The following is an 18,290-nucleotide window of genomic DNA, read 5'->3' on the forward strand; positions in this document are numbered from 1 at the left end:
AATTTTGGAACAAGTTCCAGATGTTAGTGAGAAGTACACTCCTTGGTCAATGTAGGATAGACCTCTGGTTTTATTCTTGTATGCTGTCGAATGGCTTGCAAGTCATTTCACAAAACAATTAAGAATCATCTATACTACTGTGGTTGATAGTCACGTGCAAACTGGATCATTTGTCCATACATCTGAATTACTAATTCATTCACAAAACTACTCTGCTACTGTTCTGATTTTGTAAATATATTCCTTGTTTCCTTTTCTCAGCATGCCCCAGGTGTACCTAAGATCCTGGTTGGGAATCGTCTTCACTTGGCCTTTAAGCGGCAGGTATCAACAGAACAGGCTCAGGCTTATGCTGAAAGGCAAGGCATGACATTCTTTGAAGTTAGCCCTTTGTGCAACTTTAACATCATTGAGTCATTCACAGAACTGGCAAGGATTGTGTTAATGCGGCATGGAATGGACAGGCTTTGGAGGCCTAACCGTGGTAAGGTTTTAATTTTCTTAATACTGTTAAGTTGGAGAAATTTATTTTTTTTTTCTCCAAAGTTACAAGATCCACAAGGTCAGCATCCAAGATGAAACTCCTCTTTTTTTTTAAAAAAAAAAAAAAAAATCTGATTTGTAAATACAGGAACTCAAAGTTGTGTATTTCTAATTATTGTGTTTATTGCAACCGGAGATCCGTACAAAACACTACCTTCCAGATGTCTCAATAATAAATTTCATCCTTCTCCCTGGTTGCACAGTCGAGCAAGATGTCGATGGCTTGTCAATTCACAGCTATACATCAGACTTCATAACAATTATCAAGACAGCTAATTTGTACTTAGGCCTGCTTTCTCTCCTCCTTGTACCCATCACCAATAGAACTGTTAGGGCTATCTTCATTGCCTTTGCCTTTGGATTAGATTTCTACTGTAGTCTTTTGCTGACTGTGTCTTGTCACTCATTATCCCTGTCACTGGGCTGCATTGGCTCAGAATATATCTGAGGATAGGCCATCATCTTGTTTTAGCCTTGATGCCTCTCCCTTCGAAACCCTCATCTTTTTATTACTTTCCTGATGCTTCCATCAACGTCTTGCTCCATACAGCTAAAATTTTTAACTACTTGAGTATTATGATGGAAGATGAAAAATTGTGGGTTTCTTTTCTCCACTATCTGTTTTCTCCTGAGATGCTGCTCCCCTATTTTTTCCCCTAACATTGAACAGTATGTGCAAGTAGACTCATGAACTTAATAACTAAAATTGAGACACTCCATTCAAAAGATATCCCACCATGCCCCAGCATTCACACTCCTCTAACAAGAAAGAAAAGCTTGCATTTACATAGCATCTTTCATGTTTGGTATGCTTGCCTTAATTGGTCAGTGTATTGAGTATAGGAGTTGGGAAGTCATGTTGTGGCTGTACAGGACATTGGTAGGCCACTTTTCGAATACTGCATGCAATTCTGGTCTCCCTGCTATAAAAAGGATGTTGTGAAACTTGAAAGAGTTCAGAAAAGATTTACAAGGATGTTGCCAGGGTTGGAGGGTTTGAGCTTTAGAAAGAGGCTGAATAGGCTGGGGCTATTTTTCCTGGAGTATCAGACTGAGGGGTGGCCTTATAGAGGTTTATAATATCATGAGGGACATGGATAGGGTAAATAGACAAGGTTGTTTCCTGGGATGGGAGAGTCCAAAACTAGAGAGCAAAGGTGAGAGAGGAAAGACTTAAAAGGGAACTAAGTGGTGCCTTCTCCATGCAGAGGGGGTGCGTGTATGGAATGAGCTGCCAGAGGAAGTGGTTGAGGCTGGTACATTGACAACATTTGAAAGGCATCTGCATGTGCACATGGATCTTTTTCAGATTGCCACAATGTAACAAATGGAGTTCCACAGAGGTCTCTGCTGGGACCTCATCTTTTTACAATTTATGTCAATGATTTAAAGGAGGGGAATGTAGGCATGGTAGCTAAATTTTCAGATGTTGCAAAGATAAGTAATAAAGTATGCTGTGAAGACCACAAGAGCGAATGGGCAAATATCTGGCAGATGGAGCATACTGTAGTGAAATGTTCACTTTGCAAGACAAATAAGCAGAGTATTACTTAAGTAGAGAACAACTGCAATTCCAATGTGCAGTGGGATCTAGCGGTTCTAGAATGAGCCACAAAACATGTTAGTATGCAAATACAGTAGCAATTAAACACAATTCTTTTATTACAAGAGGTATTGAACATAAAAGTAATAATGCTTTGCTTTAGTTTTGCAGTGTAATGATGAGACCATGTCCTGAATACTGTGTACAATTTTGGTCTCCTTGTTTAAGGAATGATGTAGATATATTGGAGGCAGTTCAAAGGTGATTAATGAGACTGATACCCCTGGAATGAGTGGGTTGTCTACAGAGAAAATGTTGGACAAAGTTAGGTTTGTTCCCACTGGAGTATGAGAATTAGCTTCATTGAAGTGTATAAGATCTTGAATGTTCTTGATAAGATGGGTGTGAAAATAATGTACCTCTTGTGGGTGTCTAGGGAGTACAACTTTAAAATTTAGAGATCACCCTCTTAGGCACAGATGAGGAGAATTTCTTTTCTAAGTTGTCTGAATTTGGAGCTTCCTGTCTCAAGGTAGTGGAGATAAGGTCATCAAACGTGTTTAAGGCAAAGGTAGATTCTTGTTAACCAGGAGAATCAAAGGTTATTGGGGTTGGATAGGAATCCAGAATTTGAAAAAGTCAACAAATTAGTCATGAACTTATTGATTGATGGAACAGATTCAAAGGGTTGAACAACTTACTTCAGCTTCAAATTCAATGTTCATATGAGTACCCTGCAATGTCGTCTGCAATCTACGAAAGCCAGAGCACTCATGAAGCATCTTTTGATTCACAAAAATCAGTTACAATCAAGGAGGGGACATAAGAATATATTGCCCAAGTCACGAACAATCTCGAAGGAATTGCAGCAGTCTGAGTTAACTTGACCAGCAACTTAATTTCTATCTGATTTTACTAAAACATGTTAATTCATGTTCAAATTGCCAAGCCTAATCAAGCATTTATTTAAAGGCTTGTTACAGGGTACAGAAGATTGAGCCATTAGCTATGCTGAGTGGTCAGTACAAAATAATGGATTGAGAGAAAATCTCCTTTACTGAACAGGCAACCTGGCTTTGGAATGTGTAGTATACTGCCACCATTTGGTGTATGGCCAAACAAACAAATGCATTATGCTTCCACATTTAACAGTATCATTAAAACGTACTAGAATTGCAGTTGATTCTTCAGGTGAGGGGGATGAAACTGAAACCTCTTTATATTCTACTATGATAGATGAATATCTTGTTAGGGCAGTAAACATTTCACTCAATTTAAGGACTTTCATTCTTTATTTTGCTATTTTGTTTTAGGACCACATTATTAATAATATATTTTCAGGACACATGCTTAAGAAAATTGGGGCTAGGTGGCAATTTGTGATTGATTAAACAGCAGAAGTGTTTCTATCACTGATGCAAATAAGCACTTTTGTAATTTTCAATGATACATGTTTTTATTGTCGTTCCATTATTTGTATCAGTGATTTCACTGCGTATGACATGTCTCTCGCCTAACCCTAGCTGCTCGCCTACAGGTGGTTAAGCTATCCTGTTGGGTCAGGAAACTGAAGAATCCTAGTTAGCCTCACTTAGGTTTCCTTCGTAAGGATCTGAACCAGTCTAGTTGGCTTGCTTGTCCTTTGAGGTCACTTGCTGGCCCAATCTTGGCTTGTCTGGAACAAGCACTGCTGCCTCGTAGCACCGGGGACCCAGGTTTAATTCCAGCCTTGAGCAACTGTCTGTGTGGAGTTTGCACATTCTCCCCATGTCTGCATGGGTTTCCTCCCACAGTCCAAAGATGTGCAGGTTAGGTGGATTAGCCATGCTAAGTTGCCTGTAGTGTCTAGCTTTGGAAATGCAGGTAGTGGGTGGGTTCTGGGTGGGATGCTCTTTGGCGGGTCAGTGTGGATTTGATGGGCCAAATGGCTTGCTTGTAGGGATTCTACGAAGATCAGAAAACCATATTCTCAGCTACAGTTAGTCATGGAGTCGTCTGAGTCATATAGCATGGAAACAGGCCCTTCAGTCCAACCAGTCCATGCTGAACATAATCCCAAATCAAACTACTCCCACCTGCCTGTTCCTGGCTCATAGCCCTCCAAACTGTTCCCATTCATGTACTAATCCAAATGTCTTTTAAACATTGTAATTGTATTCATATCCACCACTTCCTCAAAGTTCATTCCACATGATAACCGGCCTCTGTGTGTTTTTTAAAAAAAAAAAAAAAAAAATTGCCTTGTGTCTTTTTAAAATTTCTCTCCTCTTACCTTTAAATATGTGCCCTATCTGAGGGAAAAGACAACTACCATTAACTCTATTTATAAGTCTCACTATTTTATAAACTTCTATCAGGTCGACGCTCCAGTGAAAAATCGTTCCAGCCTGTCCAGTCTTTCTTTACAACTGAAACCTCCATACCTGCAACATCCTGGTAAATGTCTTCTGAACCCACTCCAGCTTGATAATATTGTTCTGTAACTCGAGGCCTGAAAATTCAACCCTTTATTTCTTGCAATAAATTAGCAATTTATTGCTCTTGGAATAGATCCTTGGTGGTTCTTAAAATCTGTTATTAACTATTCCTAGGTAACTAATTTGTATCTTTGATGTATTGTTTTCTTTGCAGTGCTCAGCCTACAAGATCTCTGCTGCCGAGCCATTGTTTCATGCACGCATGTACATCTAGTGGACAAATTGCCCCTTCCTGTTACCTTAAAGAGTCACCTTAAGTCTTTTTCTATGGCCAATGGACTGAATGCCAGGATGATGCATGGACGTTCCTACTCTCTAACTCCTAATGGTGGCAAACAAAGTAGTCTGAAGAAATCCAAGATTATTCGACCTTCCCAAAGTCCAACACAGAGCTGCAGTCGAAACAGTTGTAAAATCTCTTAGCTATGTCCACACGTGGTAAAAGAACATTGAATATCTGATCACTACATATGCCACCTTGACATGCCAGTGTGTTGGCTATTCCAGTGAAAGAACTTCTTCAACAACTAGAAATGAAAAGGGCCCATAAACTGTTGGTTCAAAGTTTGCACAAGGGAGTAAGAAATTATGCTGCTAATTTTAAAACGTGATTGTGAAGGGTGTGTTAATCACAGGTATCTCGGATTCTCTGGACTGATTTGTTTTAATTGGGGTGGGAGTGAAAGTCTGTTTTATGGTAGCTCAATGTCAAAATAATGTTTGTCCATTTTTGTGAGAGCCAGACAACTGAACTATATCTGATTGTTTTAAGTAGATTGGAGGAATTAAGCATGTGATGTTGCTGAATATTTAAAGTTATACTGGGAATTGGAATTTTAATTGCAATGTAAACTATACACTATTGTTTAAACCATTCTTAAATATTGAAGTCCGGAAATGAATCTTCCTGACAGTTGAAGGTCTATTTCTGGGAATATGGCTTGACTTGACAATTTGCAGCCACCCACAAAACAACCTTCAAATTTGTATATAAAAGTTATATGCTGAGAAATATTAAGAATTTGCATATTAATCCATTTTCAAGTTCCTCTGTTAGTTGTTAACTATTGTGGATTAATACTAATTCAGTCATTTGTACATATAATTTTCCTTGTGGAACTATAATTTGTTTTGTACAAAACAAAAAAAAACACTATGAAACTAAGAAGTATAATGCTAACGTGATCAGAAATGCCAAAGATGATGATGGTAGAAATGTTAACAATATGTGGTCAAAGATTTCTGAGTTGAGTATCCATAAAGTTTTGTAATTAAAAAACCTTTGGGGGAGAGTTTTTCTGACCAGAAGTGTGTACTTTGAAATGATCGTACGTGTGCCTGTTTTGAAAAGGTTGAAATATCAACCGAGGTTCTCCTGTCATACTCTCTTGACCTGTTTATTTCAATGTGTTACTAGCTGCTTTGCAGCTTGGGCCATTGTCCTTTGGTTGGTTTCATAAACAAAATGCTTCCATTACAAAGAGTAAAGATGCAGTCACTTTTTAAATACCTACATCTTGATGAAATGCAAACAATTTTGAAAAGTGACATAACAGCCCAGTAATTTTTGTATTGAATTCAGAACCACCATATTTGTGTTTGCATTCTATGTCTGAGTTTTGAATTGTACCTTACCCCAATTAATTCTCCAGGGGACAAATGTTTGCATTTGATCAAGTGACACAACAAGGCAAAAGTGGCCTGCCTGTACCAGTCACACTTACAGTATAGCTGATGTAGTCAACATCAACATATTGTAATTGATTGATACCATTGGGAAAAAAAACTCAATACTTTGATTCATCCTGCCTTCCTTTCTGAAGAATGATCTCTGCTGACAGTTGGAATTAGAGATATATTACTTCATAGTTATCCAGAGAAGTTAATTATGCCAACTAAAATAAAAACTCTTTAATTTTTAAATTAACTTAAGTCTTTCACAGCAACTTTAGCATGTAAAATATCTTGTCCATATTAACGTGTATGTATCACTGTTCACTGACCATCGGTATAAAATCAATTCTCGGCCATTTCAGATTTTGAGCCACGTTATTCACGGCCATCGCCAAGGCATGTGTTTCAAGACTGTGTCATATATACTAACCTCCTGTGATACACCCACAACACATGCTAATTACAAAATTTATCCTTCTAAGTTTTTTCAGGTTTCATGTCATGAAGGGATTGTGTTCTCTGTCATCTTGTTTTATCAAATTTGGCTCCAATGTACGTTACCTATCACCCAATATTGGACTCAAACAAAATATTCAACTTATTTGTATTTTGAAATTTGAGCAGGTGTGGCTCATGGACTAGCGTGTTAGCACACCAATTTTTAGCTCACCATTTGGATCCACAATCCCTGTACCATTATGTATTTGCTGCTGTAATGCAGTAACAAGCTGGCAAGAAGAGATCAAGTAAAATTAGTCTACTGAGTGTAAAAATGAATCAACTGATGACCTAAAGCTCCATGGGATCTATTGCTACTATTCATTGTTTTTAGACGTGCTTAGGTGAAATTAAGCTGTGTATTGGTCTTGTTTTTTTTTCAACGTCAACATTTTGTATCTTGTTAGACAGCTCTTTATACTTCTCAATTTAGACTTTTTCCAGTAGTCCTGTCATGCCATTGCCTACAAGTAGCTTATGAATTGCTTGCAGTTTTTTGATGTTTATGTCTCGGCTGTAGATTAAGACAGCAATTTGTCCATTAGTTTAAAGTAGCAAACACAAGCAGTCTATCCAATGACCGACATGAGATAAAAATGAGACACCACATTGATGCTGACACAGGCCTCACAATTATATTTATTTCTAAATAGGATAAAATTTGAAGTATTTTGTGTTCTACTAAAACATCCCTTTCCAAGTTAATAACATTATGCATTTGTTTTTGAGGTCTGCTTTCCATCATAGATTTGAATTTTTAAAAAATTTTCTTGGGATGGAGACATCGCCGGCCCATATCTAATTGCAGTTGAACTAAATGACTTAAGAGTCAACCATAGTCTTGTGGCTTTTGAGTTAACAAGTAGGCAGACAACAGATTTCCTTCCCTAAAGGACATTAATGAAACACATGCATTTTTACAACAATTGATGATTGTTGTCCTGGTTATTATAAAGCTTGAGTCAGTTATTACTCTAGATTTATTGACTGAATTTAAATTCCACCAGCTGCCATGGTGCAATTTGAGCCCATATCCCCACACCACTAGCCAAGGCCTCTACATGATGAATCCAGTGACATTGCTAATATAACACCATCACCTCCTGTGGGAAGCAAATAACTTTTATTTGTTCTTCTCCATCCCCCAAATTGTTTTAGTTTTTGTTATTTTCATGAATGTTTTATTTGTCTCCCTTTTCGTTTTCAGTAGTGCTTTGTAATTGTCTTTGAAATTTGGTGTGACACTGCACAGTGAGATTTTTCTCCCACTTGCTTATGAATCTAACTGTACTATGGGCAATTCCAACATCAACTTGTATTTATATAATGACTTTTAACTTAGGAAAAAAATGAGGCCTAAATCAACAACGTAGTCAAAGGTTGAAAAAAAAAATGAATGAAGAAGACCAGAATTGTCAAGTAGTAGTTTAAAAGCCTGATTGGAAGTAAGAAACTTTACAGTTTTGAAGCCTGAGAACGTAGGGATTGTATTGGATTCTGAAGCTGCTGAATCAATTTTGATTTCAGTACTGATGATCTCTAAAGGGAAAGAGATAGTGCTGTTTGTCATAGAAGAATGGAGGTAAATTAGAAAACTATAATTAAAATATTGAAGTGTCAAGGTGAGAAAAGGTCCTACAATGAGAGCGCTTCTTACAGGAAGTCTCCAAATCACCTAGAATCATTGACGTAGCTCTTATGAAATTTATCAAGTGACACTTGCACATGTGTAAATGACATGCAGTTTAGGTGATCCTTAGAATCCCTACAGTGTGGAAACAGACCCTTCAGCCCAATATGTCCACGCTGACCCTCAGAGCATCCCACCCAGACCCATTCCCTATACCCACCTAATCGACACATCCCTGAACACTATGGGCAATTTAGCATGGCCCGTCTACCTAGCCTGCACATCTTTGATCTGTAGGAGAATGTGCAAACTCCACACAGACAGTTGCCCGAGGGGGAATTGAACCCAGGCCCCTGCTACTGTGAGGCAGCAGTGCTAGCCACTGTATCACCTCCTGCCAGAGCCACTTGACTCGAGCTCATCACACCCTTCGCCCAAACATGAACAAAGAGCTGAATTCCAGAAGGGAAGGTGATTGTGACTGCCATTTATATCAAGGCATCACTTCACTATGGAGCCCTAGCAAAATGAGCCATTAGTATTCTGGGCAAACTCTCTGCCAGTTAGCATCATAATTGGCACATAGGAAGGTGGTTGTTGTTGGAAGTCAGTCATCTCAGACCGAAGATAACACTGTAGGAGTTCTTGTGTCCTTGGCCCAACCATCTTCAGCTGCTTCATCAATGACCTTCCCTCCATCATAAAGTCAGAGGAAACGGATGTTCATTGCACAATCATCAATCATCAATCATCAATCTTCACCTCCAATGCAGGAAGACCTGGGTAACACCCAGACCTGGGCTGATAGTGACAAGTAAAATTTGCACCACACGAGTACTGTCAATTTCTATCTCCAACGAGAGAGCATTTAACCATTGTCATTTGACATTAAATAACATTGCCATCAGTGAATTCCCCCCACATTAACCATGACCAAAAAGTGACATGCACCAATCATATAAATATTTGGCTACAAGAGCAGCAAGTTGCCTACCAGGCACAAATAAAGTATTGGAAAACTCTTTTTGCCTAGATGAGTGCCATACCAAAAATCCTCAACAAACTTACCATCCAAGATAATGTAAATTGTTTGGCACCCAATCTACCATCTTCGCCACCAAAAAAAAATGGCAACAGTATGTATAAGATGCACTGCATTATCTCACCAAGGTTCCTTTGAAAACATCTTTCAAACCTGTGACTTTGCCACCTAGAAGGACAATAGCAGAAAATGCAAGGGAGTGCCACAACATGCAAGTTTCTTCCAAATCACACTCCATCCTTTGTTGTCCTGGAACTCCCTTCCTAACAGCACTGAGTGAGCATAAGAACAGGAAATACAGTCGTTGAAAAATAATAATGAGTGACCAGAGCATACTTATGACAAATTACAGTTTAGGAATTGAGATTGGAGATATCAACTAAACTGCTAGACTGCTTAATCACAACAATATTAATTACTATGTTTCTTGGGGCTATTTCTGTTAAGGAAGGAGGACTCCTCATTAGGCACTGAAAGTTAAAAGTAAAGGAAAAAAGTATGTTGTCACTCCAAACAAGCAAAAGCTCCAGCTTTTCATATCTCTTGCTGATCTTCTCACCAAGTGCTGGAAGTGCAACCTACCAACTTTGTTCTTATTCAGTTCACTAAGTCTGCTCTTATAGAGTCTCTGTCCGATCTAAGTACTCATCTGCTATTTCTCAGGAAGAACAATGATCTTGTTTGCAGAGGAATCATCCAATACTACCCATCCCCTCAAATGCTATGCAATAAAAACATTGCAGCTAATTCCTGGACAAGGACCATTGATGTGCGTAATGATTCTTCTGTGGCCAAATATCAGCTAAATAACATTGAGTGCAAACCCAAACAGCCCACAAAGATAATGGTATCGATGTGTAACGTTTCTATACAAAATAGATCTTATCTATTGCAAATGCAGGTGCTAGCAAACTGAAATAAAAACTAAATGCTTGAAATACTCAGCAGATCTGTTAACGTCTTTGGAGATGGAAATAAAATTAATGTTTTTTGTTGATGACCGGTTTGTGGGAAGGCCATTTCCAGCATTTTCTGTTTCTACTCGGCTACCATATATGATTATAAAAACTGAAAGAACTGCAGATTCTGTAAATCAGGAACAATAACAGAAGTTTTTGGAAAAACTCAGCACGGCTGGCAGTATCTGTGAAGAAAAAAATCAGCATTAAAGTTTTGGGTCCAGTGACCCTTCCTCACTACTTCCTCTGAGGAAGGGTCACCGGACCCGAAACATTAACTCAGATTTTTTACTTCACGGATGCTGCTAGACCTGCTGAGCTTTTCCAGCAACTTCTGTCTTTGTACCATATGTGATTGTGCTTTGCAATTGAAGGAGCACTGTCAGTTTATGAAGTTGCATAGCCTACTTCATCATTTATTTAAAAACTAGGTAGCCTGAGATTGGATCATGAAGGGTCAGGTCCTTAATTTTCAAAATCTCATGCTTGCTGTTCATTTCAATGGTAGGACATTGAAAATCATGGCAATATATTTGGTGAGATAGGAAAATAGTGGGATAATGCAAAAATTTCAGTGTTATTTCCTCAGGATGTGCATCATCGGCATTTATTACAATTTGTGGTGCTAAACCACCATTGATGTAAAGCAGCCAAAGTCTGTTCCTTCATTAAAAACAGTGGAAGTTTAAAAAGAAAAGCAATTCTAGTACAAGAGGGCACATGACTCCTTTCAGCACTTTCCATTTGTTATTTTAATAAACTTTTCATAGTGGGTTTACATTGGTGTACAAATGGCAGTCCCAACTGTCCGTGAAAACTGTTGACTTTTCTAATAGTAGTTTAGAATTTGGTTGAACTGCTGTTCCAGTTTCATACAGGCTGCAAAATAAAATTTCAGGATTTTTTGAACTCTAGGAATATTATAAATAGATAATGAGGCTGATGACTGTGGAAATGTGTTTGACTATAAAGTTACCTTGGTCTGTCTTTGGGGCTGACACTTTAGCTGGCTTTGTTTCCAGCAAGTGGGAGAAGAAAAGTTGAATGTGAGTTTAATACATTTATAATTGGCCGAAACCACAGTCGGAATAAATTCAGTAGAACTTCTGGGGCCTCAAACTTGATATTAGCTCACAAACATTTTTAGGTTTCTTTTGGAATATTATCTTTATACTTTTTGCCGAGCGCATGTAACAGTTTATGAAACTATAAGCTTGAGAAATCCACTCAGGCAAAGCAATCATGTAACTCTGTCAAACATTGCAGTTTAAGTGCTGTATTGTATGTCAGTTTAAACATGGTACTGAAGTATTTTTAATTCATTTTGTTTTACTTCCATTTACAGACTGTCCAGTATGACTTCACCTTCTATCAATGCACAGTCTGACTTTCCAATGACCAACAACGGCATTATACAATTAGACAGCACCTAATGTTACCAATGTAGAATTAAATACATACCATCAGTTTGACTTCTCCAATCGTTTGAAAACTTATTGGGGTTGGGTAGGAATTTTCAACCAGTAGCTGCCCATTTCTCATCAGTGGTGAGGGACTTTGTACACCATTTGCCTAGCTGGTTGAATTTTCAGGAAAGACACTGTTTAATTGTGCAAATTACAATCCTAAATTTGTTGTAGGCTCTCTATTGCAATTTTACTCGGGAGATAAACAGAGCACACAGAGCTAATACTTATCCAGCTTTCTCTAGGTGCCAAGAGGTGTAGCTGGTGGGTCTCAAAGGGACCTCTGGAGGCATCTCTAAAAATGTATATTTCTGGATTTTTGCTAAAGACCAAGATGTTCAAAAAATACCACCAACCTACTAGCAGCTTTCACGCATTTCAATACACTCTTCATTTAGTCAATAACCCTAACAGACTATTTCTTGTGGTGGAAAATTAATTAGAAGGCAACTGGTGAGTTGTGCTGAGAACATTCATTTGGCATCTCCTGCTCGGAAAAGACCTCAGGCGTGAATCTGAAAATTGTTTTGGTCTCCCCAGTGGCCCAACAGCTAAACATAGCGGAGAACTAATCAAAACTTAACCAAATAAGAAAGTTAGTGACTCGATCACCACTTTGGTAACTTAAGTAAGAGTTGTGCACAATGCCCACCAGAGTTGCTGGATTGTCCAAGGTATATGTAAATTCGACCATAATTTTAGATAATGTTTAGAAGTTTGATGCCGCTACATCCATTATTGGTGTAGTATAGCCACCAGTTAGTGGCAAGGAGATACTTATTCTTCAAAAGGGGGCCCTTGCATATATAAACCAGCCTAACGTCTGTTTTGCATCCCTTTGTTCAATGGTCTGCAAGTATGCTTATTTTGCTGCAGTGCGTTTTGAAGGCGTTTAGCAGCCGAACCAGCAGTCCTGAAAGGGACCACAGGAGATTGCAAGGCAGGAGAGATGTGTAGCATTTTCTTTATTTACCTTTGTGCGTCCCCTCTTGGCTCTATTTTAATTCTGTTGGGCAGAGCTCTTCCTGTTCCAATTGCTGAGCTCTTAGCCTCATAGAAACATGGGAACATTTACAATTCAGGAAGAAGTAATTCAGCCCACTGTGCTCATACCAATTATAAAAGAGCTATCCAGTTGAAGTGTATAATTGAGTGATTTTTAAATGTAAAATGGGTCACCACCCCACTACCCTTTCTGCAGTAGATTTCTAGACCTGAGTCACCCTCTGAGTGAAAACAGAACTATTCCCTTCCACTATCTATTATTTTGAATTAATGTCCCATATAACTTTATACAAAACAATTAAATCTCTTCCCTGTTACAAAAAAATGACAACCCCAGCCTATGCAACCTCATGTCATAGGTAAAATTCTTCATTCCTGCCAACATTGTCATGAATCTCTTTTGTTCTATCTCCAAAGTAATCATTTCTTCCCTGTAAAGTGGTGGTGAGGACTGTATGTAGTACATGAGAGCAGTCTAACTAATGTTTTATATCTTTTTAGCATAACATCCCTATTCTTATACACTCACCAACGGCCAGTAAAGAACCTGCAGACATACATTCTCAATCTGGTTAACAAAAACTGAGCATCCGTAGTGCACTAGGAAAGAGACTTTTTATGATTTACAGCCCTCTAAGAAGCTTCTCCTAATCTCACTTCTAAATGGCAGACCCTTTATCCTGAGATGTTCCAATATAGCTGTAACATTGACATTTGCCCAACAAAGTGGAAAAATTTTTTCTGATGAAGGGTCTAGGCCCGAAACATCAGCCCTCCTGCTCCTATGATGCTGTGTTCATCCAGCTCTGCACCTTGATGTCTCAAATTTTCAGGTGTATTCTGTTCAAGAAATGAAAAGCAAGTGCAATTATCCATTTGCCATCCTGTTAATCTACTCTCAATCATCACCAAAGTGATAGAAATGTTGTTGACAATGTTATTAGCCATAAACAATGTGCCAACTAATGTTTGGGTACCATCACAAACATTCAATTCCAGCCCCAATTACAATCTTGGATCTCTCCTAATCCCTTCCTTTGATAGTCAATGGTATTACTATTGTCAAATCAGCACCATTAACATCATTGGGGTCAGTGTTGAATTGTAATAATGATAAACATGGATAATCGATATCCAGCTTTCATCATCTGCTTTTAACACCTGAGACACTTGTGGACTAAGGTGATTTTAGAGGACAGACACTGACCTAAAATAGGTTGTGATCACCTGACCATAAATTGATGCAGGTCCAGGGAACCCATATGGAATACACGAAATCAGCAGTACTGAAATTACTATTTTATCCAACTCTGAAATCAGAGTTAAGTCAGCACCAAAATATATTGGGAAATGAAACATCACTTGGGGAAGTTTCTGACATTGGAGCTAGACTTGGGAATATACAGATGAACCGTATTTTAGTAGCCTGCTTAGCAGAATAGAGGGAGAAAGAAAGATTGATTGATAACAACAAAACTTAGAAGGTTTGCTCTCTCTCTCTCTAAGTTTCTCTCAACTTCTGAAGTCTTTTTCCTGCGAAAACTTAATTTGGGAAAGCAACCATTCACTCAGAAGCACGGAATCCTACAAATTTCTCTATTACTAAGGAAACAAGACAACAGCTAATTAGTGGTGGATTTAGGTTTCACTCTTGCAACTCAAGAACTCTCAGAATTTTGTTCATTTTTTGTCTGAATGTGTTTCTGTGTGTGTTTTGATCTTGTATTTTCTTATTTTCTCCCAGGGTCAGTAGGTAACAAAATTTATCTTTCGAGAAAATATTGACAATCGGCTTTTCAATTTTCCAGAAAATGTTTAATTGATGTGTGACAGCTATGTGCTAAAGAATTGTTTTTAAAATTGTTGTGACCAACTAAGTGGGTGTTAAAAAAAGGAGTTAATTTCCCTTCTTCATCTGCTTCTAAACAATTGTGGGGGCTCAGACATTAATGGAGTGAACGGGGGGAAGCAAATTTTGTCTTTGAAAGCTGCTCATCTTCAAAAGAGTTTCTTGAGTCTTTAATATTAGAGATGCAAAGATTTTCACGCAATAATATTTTAACAGAGCAGGATGAAATAATTTAAGAAAAAACTAAAAGCTTTGTCTTTAGGAGAATTAAAAAGTTAAGCTAAGCACTTAGTATTAGAGTTCTGTCAGAAAATCAGAGATTTCAGAGTAGACAAGTGTCTAGAGGTGACACCTGAACCAAGATAAATTTAATTGGGAAAAACTAGAAGAGAGAGAAAGGGAGTTTAAATCGGAACAGCTCAAGCTGAGAAAGGAGAATGAAAATGACTCTGGTGGGGGTATTATTCCTAATTTAGCCTTCAGTTCTGAAGTTGTCAAATTTGCCCAAATAATCGTTAAGTTGGATGGCAAAGAGATGGGTACCTTCTTTATCTCTTTTGAAAGGTCAGCACAGTAGTTAAATTGGCCAGTACAGCAATGGAGACTGCTATTGCAGGGCAGGTTTATAGGGAAAGCTCATGGTTTACTTCCGCTTACCTGAAGAGAGTGCCATTGACTATGAAACAGCAAAAGGAACTACTTTAAATGCATACTATTTAGAACTAGATGCATATAGACAAAAAAAATTCTGTGCCCTCAAGGAATGGCTTGGATAAACCAAAAATATAACTGGTTTGAGCAGCTCACTTTTAACCTGTGGATGTAGGCACTTAAACTTGGGTCACCTATGACATTCTTCGTGAGGTAATTCCACTGGTGGAGTTCAAAAACTCCATATCCTTTCCAATTTAGATGCATGTTGAGGAAGAGAGTGTGGCAGGGCTCAGACAGGCAGCAATTCTGACTGACAAATAGGAGTTAACGGACGGTTACATAAACTCAGGAGAGTTGAAATCGGAAAGCTATCACAGACCAGGAAGTGATATAGGCAAGGTAAATAACTCTGAGGCAAGGTGGAGAGAAAATGGAAGCCAGACAGAGAAAGCAGAATTATCGCTAACTGTTAAAAGTAGATATCCAGAGTATCCCAGACCTGGAGTGTTGTGTGCAGTTTTGGCCGCTTTAACTTTGGAAGGATGTTCTGGCTGTGGAGGGAGTGCTTCATATGTTGACCAGCTGTTTCATGGGATGGCAGAATTGACGTACTAAGAGAGACTAGATTGCTTAGGACTATATTCGTTAGAGTTTAGGTGCATGAGGGGGGATCTCATAGAAACATATAAAATTCTAACAAGACTAGACAGAGTAAATGCAAGAAGGATATTCCCAATGACTGGGAGTCCTGGATGGCTGTTTCAGGATACAGGGCAGACAATTTAGGACTGAGATGAGGAGAAATTTATTCACCCAGACAGTGGTGAGCCTGTGGAATTCTCTGCCATAGAAAGCAGTTGAGGCCAAAACATTGAATGTTCTAAAGTAGTTAGATAGTGTTCTTAGGGCTAAAGGGATCAAAGAATATGGGGAGAAAGCAGGATTAGATTACTGAGTTGAATAATTACACATGATCACATTGAATGGTGGATTAGGCTCGAAGGGCTGAATGGCCTACTCCTATTCCTGTTTTCTATATTTCCATGTTTCTATTGCACGACAAATCTTGAAAACTCTCCCAGCAAAACATTTCTCACCTCCTGCATGGACCTTGGACAGCTCGGTCACCAATGTGGTGGTGCTATATTGCTATAAGTCTACCAAACAGACCACATTTGTACCTTTTCCACCCTAATTGTGAATTTCAAGTGGTATTCAATATGGAGGTGAACTGATTCATTGCTTGAGGGGGTACAGTAGATGGTAATCCACAGGAGTTTTTTTGCCCATGTTTGACCTGATGTTGTGAGACTTCATGGGTTCTGGAGCCAATGCTAAGGATCCTAGGACAAACTCCCTCCTGACTGTATACCACTATCCCGCCACCTCTGCTGGCTCTGTCATGTTGATGGAATAGGACGTGCCCTGGAATAGTGTGGTAGTGTCTGGAACATTGTCTGCAAGGCATGATCCTGTGAAAATGATTACATAAAGCTGTTGCTTGAAGACAGTGTGGGACACCTTTCCCAATTTTGCTACAAGCCCCCGTGTTAGGAAGAAGGATTTTGCAGTGTCGACAGGACTCTACATGCTGTTGTTATTTCCATTGCCTTGATCAATAGCAGATAGTCAGTCTGGTTTCACTTCTTTTATCATACATTGTAGTGGTTAGCAAACCTTTGTTGCTTGCTAGGCCATTTCAGAGGTCAGTTACAAGTCAACCACATTTCAGTAAATATTTAGTCATATGTAGACAAGAGCAGATGAGAATTGCAGACTATTCATCCTTAAAGGACAATAGTAAACAAGATGATTTCTATGACAGTTGACAAATGTTTTCCAGATTTATTAATTGAATCAGAATTTCAGTATAATTTCACCAAGGTGGGATTTGAACCCATGTTTCCAGAACCTTAGCATAGGTCTTCTAGATTACTAATTCATTGATCATAGGACTATGCATTTGTCTCTCCCAAATACTCTTTATAATCATCAAAGTGATGTAAGGCATTGTTGAGAGCACTATCAAATGGAACTTGCTCAGCAATGACCTGCTCACTGATGCTCGGTTCAGATGCCACTAGGTTCACTCAGCTCCTGACCTCAGTACAATCTTGATCCAAATATGAACAAAACAGCTGAACTCCAGAGATGCAGTAAGAGCATTGCCTTTAACATTAAGGCAGAATTTGGCCCAGTATAGCATTAAGCAACCCTGAAAAGCTGAAATCAATGTCCATCAGGAAAAAACTCTACACTGTTTGGAATCACATCAAGCACAAAAAGTAATGGTTGTGTTTGTTGGAGATGATTCATCTCAATTTTGGGTCATCACTTCAAAATTTTCCTTCAGGTAGTGTCCAAGGCTCAAACATCTTCGACTGTTGCATCAACAACTTCCTTCCATTGGTGGTGAGCAGTGAAAATAATCATACATGATTACATAATGTTCAGTACCATTTCATCTCCTCACACTCTGAAGCAGTCTTTGCCCACGTGTAGCAAGAGGTGGACAAAATTGAGGCTTGTCTGGCATGTAACATTCATGCCACACAATGACTATCTCTAACAAGGGGGAATCTAAGCATCTAGCCATGACATTTAACAACATAAATGTCACTGAATCCCTCGTTACCAATATTCTGAACAGCAAACATTGATGAGAAGTGGAACTGTACCAGCTATATAAATACTGTAGCTACAACAGCAGGTCAGAATCTGATCATTCTGTTGTGGGTAACTCACCTCCTAGATGAGTGCAACTTTACCAACACTCAAGAAGCTGGACATCATCAAGGCAAAGCAGCTAACATGACTGATGTCCATCCATGACATTTTACATTCATTTCCTCCACCACCGACGGACAGTAGCAGCAATGTGAGCAGGCACGGAGGACAGAAACACCCACTTCTGCACCAAAACAATTCTGTGATCTGCCAAATGCATTGG

The 18,290-nt window shown here is 38.7% G+C and overlaps 1 protein-coding gene across 2 annotated transcripts in view; it reads left to right on the forward strand.

The window, feature by feature from the left end:
• The window catches only part of LOC109922831 (ras-related protein Rab-40B), a 66,843-nt gene extending 60,978 nt beyond the window's left edge, over positions 1-5,865 (forward strand). Inside the window, exons 5-7 of one of the 2 annotated variants that reach the window (XM_048610884.1) lie at positions 262-484; positions 4,444-4,522; positions 4,718-5,865. In XM_048610884.1, the coding sequence (XP_048466841.1) occupies positions 262-484; positions 4,444-4,522; positions 4,718-4,820 (405 nt within the window). In that variant the 3' untranslated portion in view covers positions 4,821-5,865. The remainder of the gene's footprint in view (positions 1-261; positions 485-4,443; positions 4,523-4,717) is intronic. The other variant, XM_048610885.1, reaches the window with a different exon arrangement.
• The last annotated feature ends 12,425 nt before the right edge of the window (positions 5,866-18,290 follow it).

This window comes from Rhincodon typus, chromosome 23, assembly GCF_021869965.1.
Source record: "Rhincodon typus isolate 14 chromosome 23, sRhiTyp1.1, whole genome shotgun sequence".
In the NCBI taxonomy this organism is placed as follows: Eukaryota; Metazoa; Chordata; class Chondrichthyes; order Orectolobiformes; family Rhincodontidae; genus Rhincodon; species Rhincodon typus.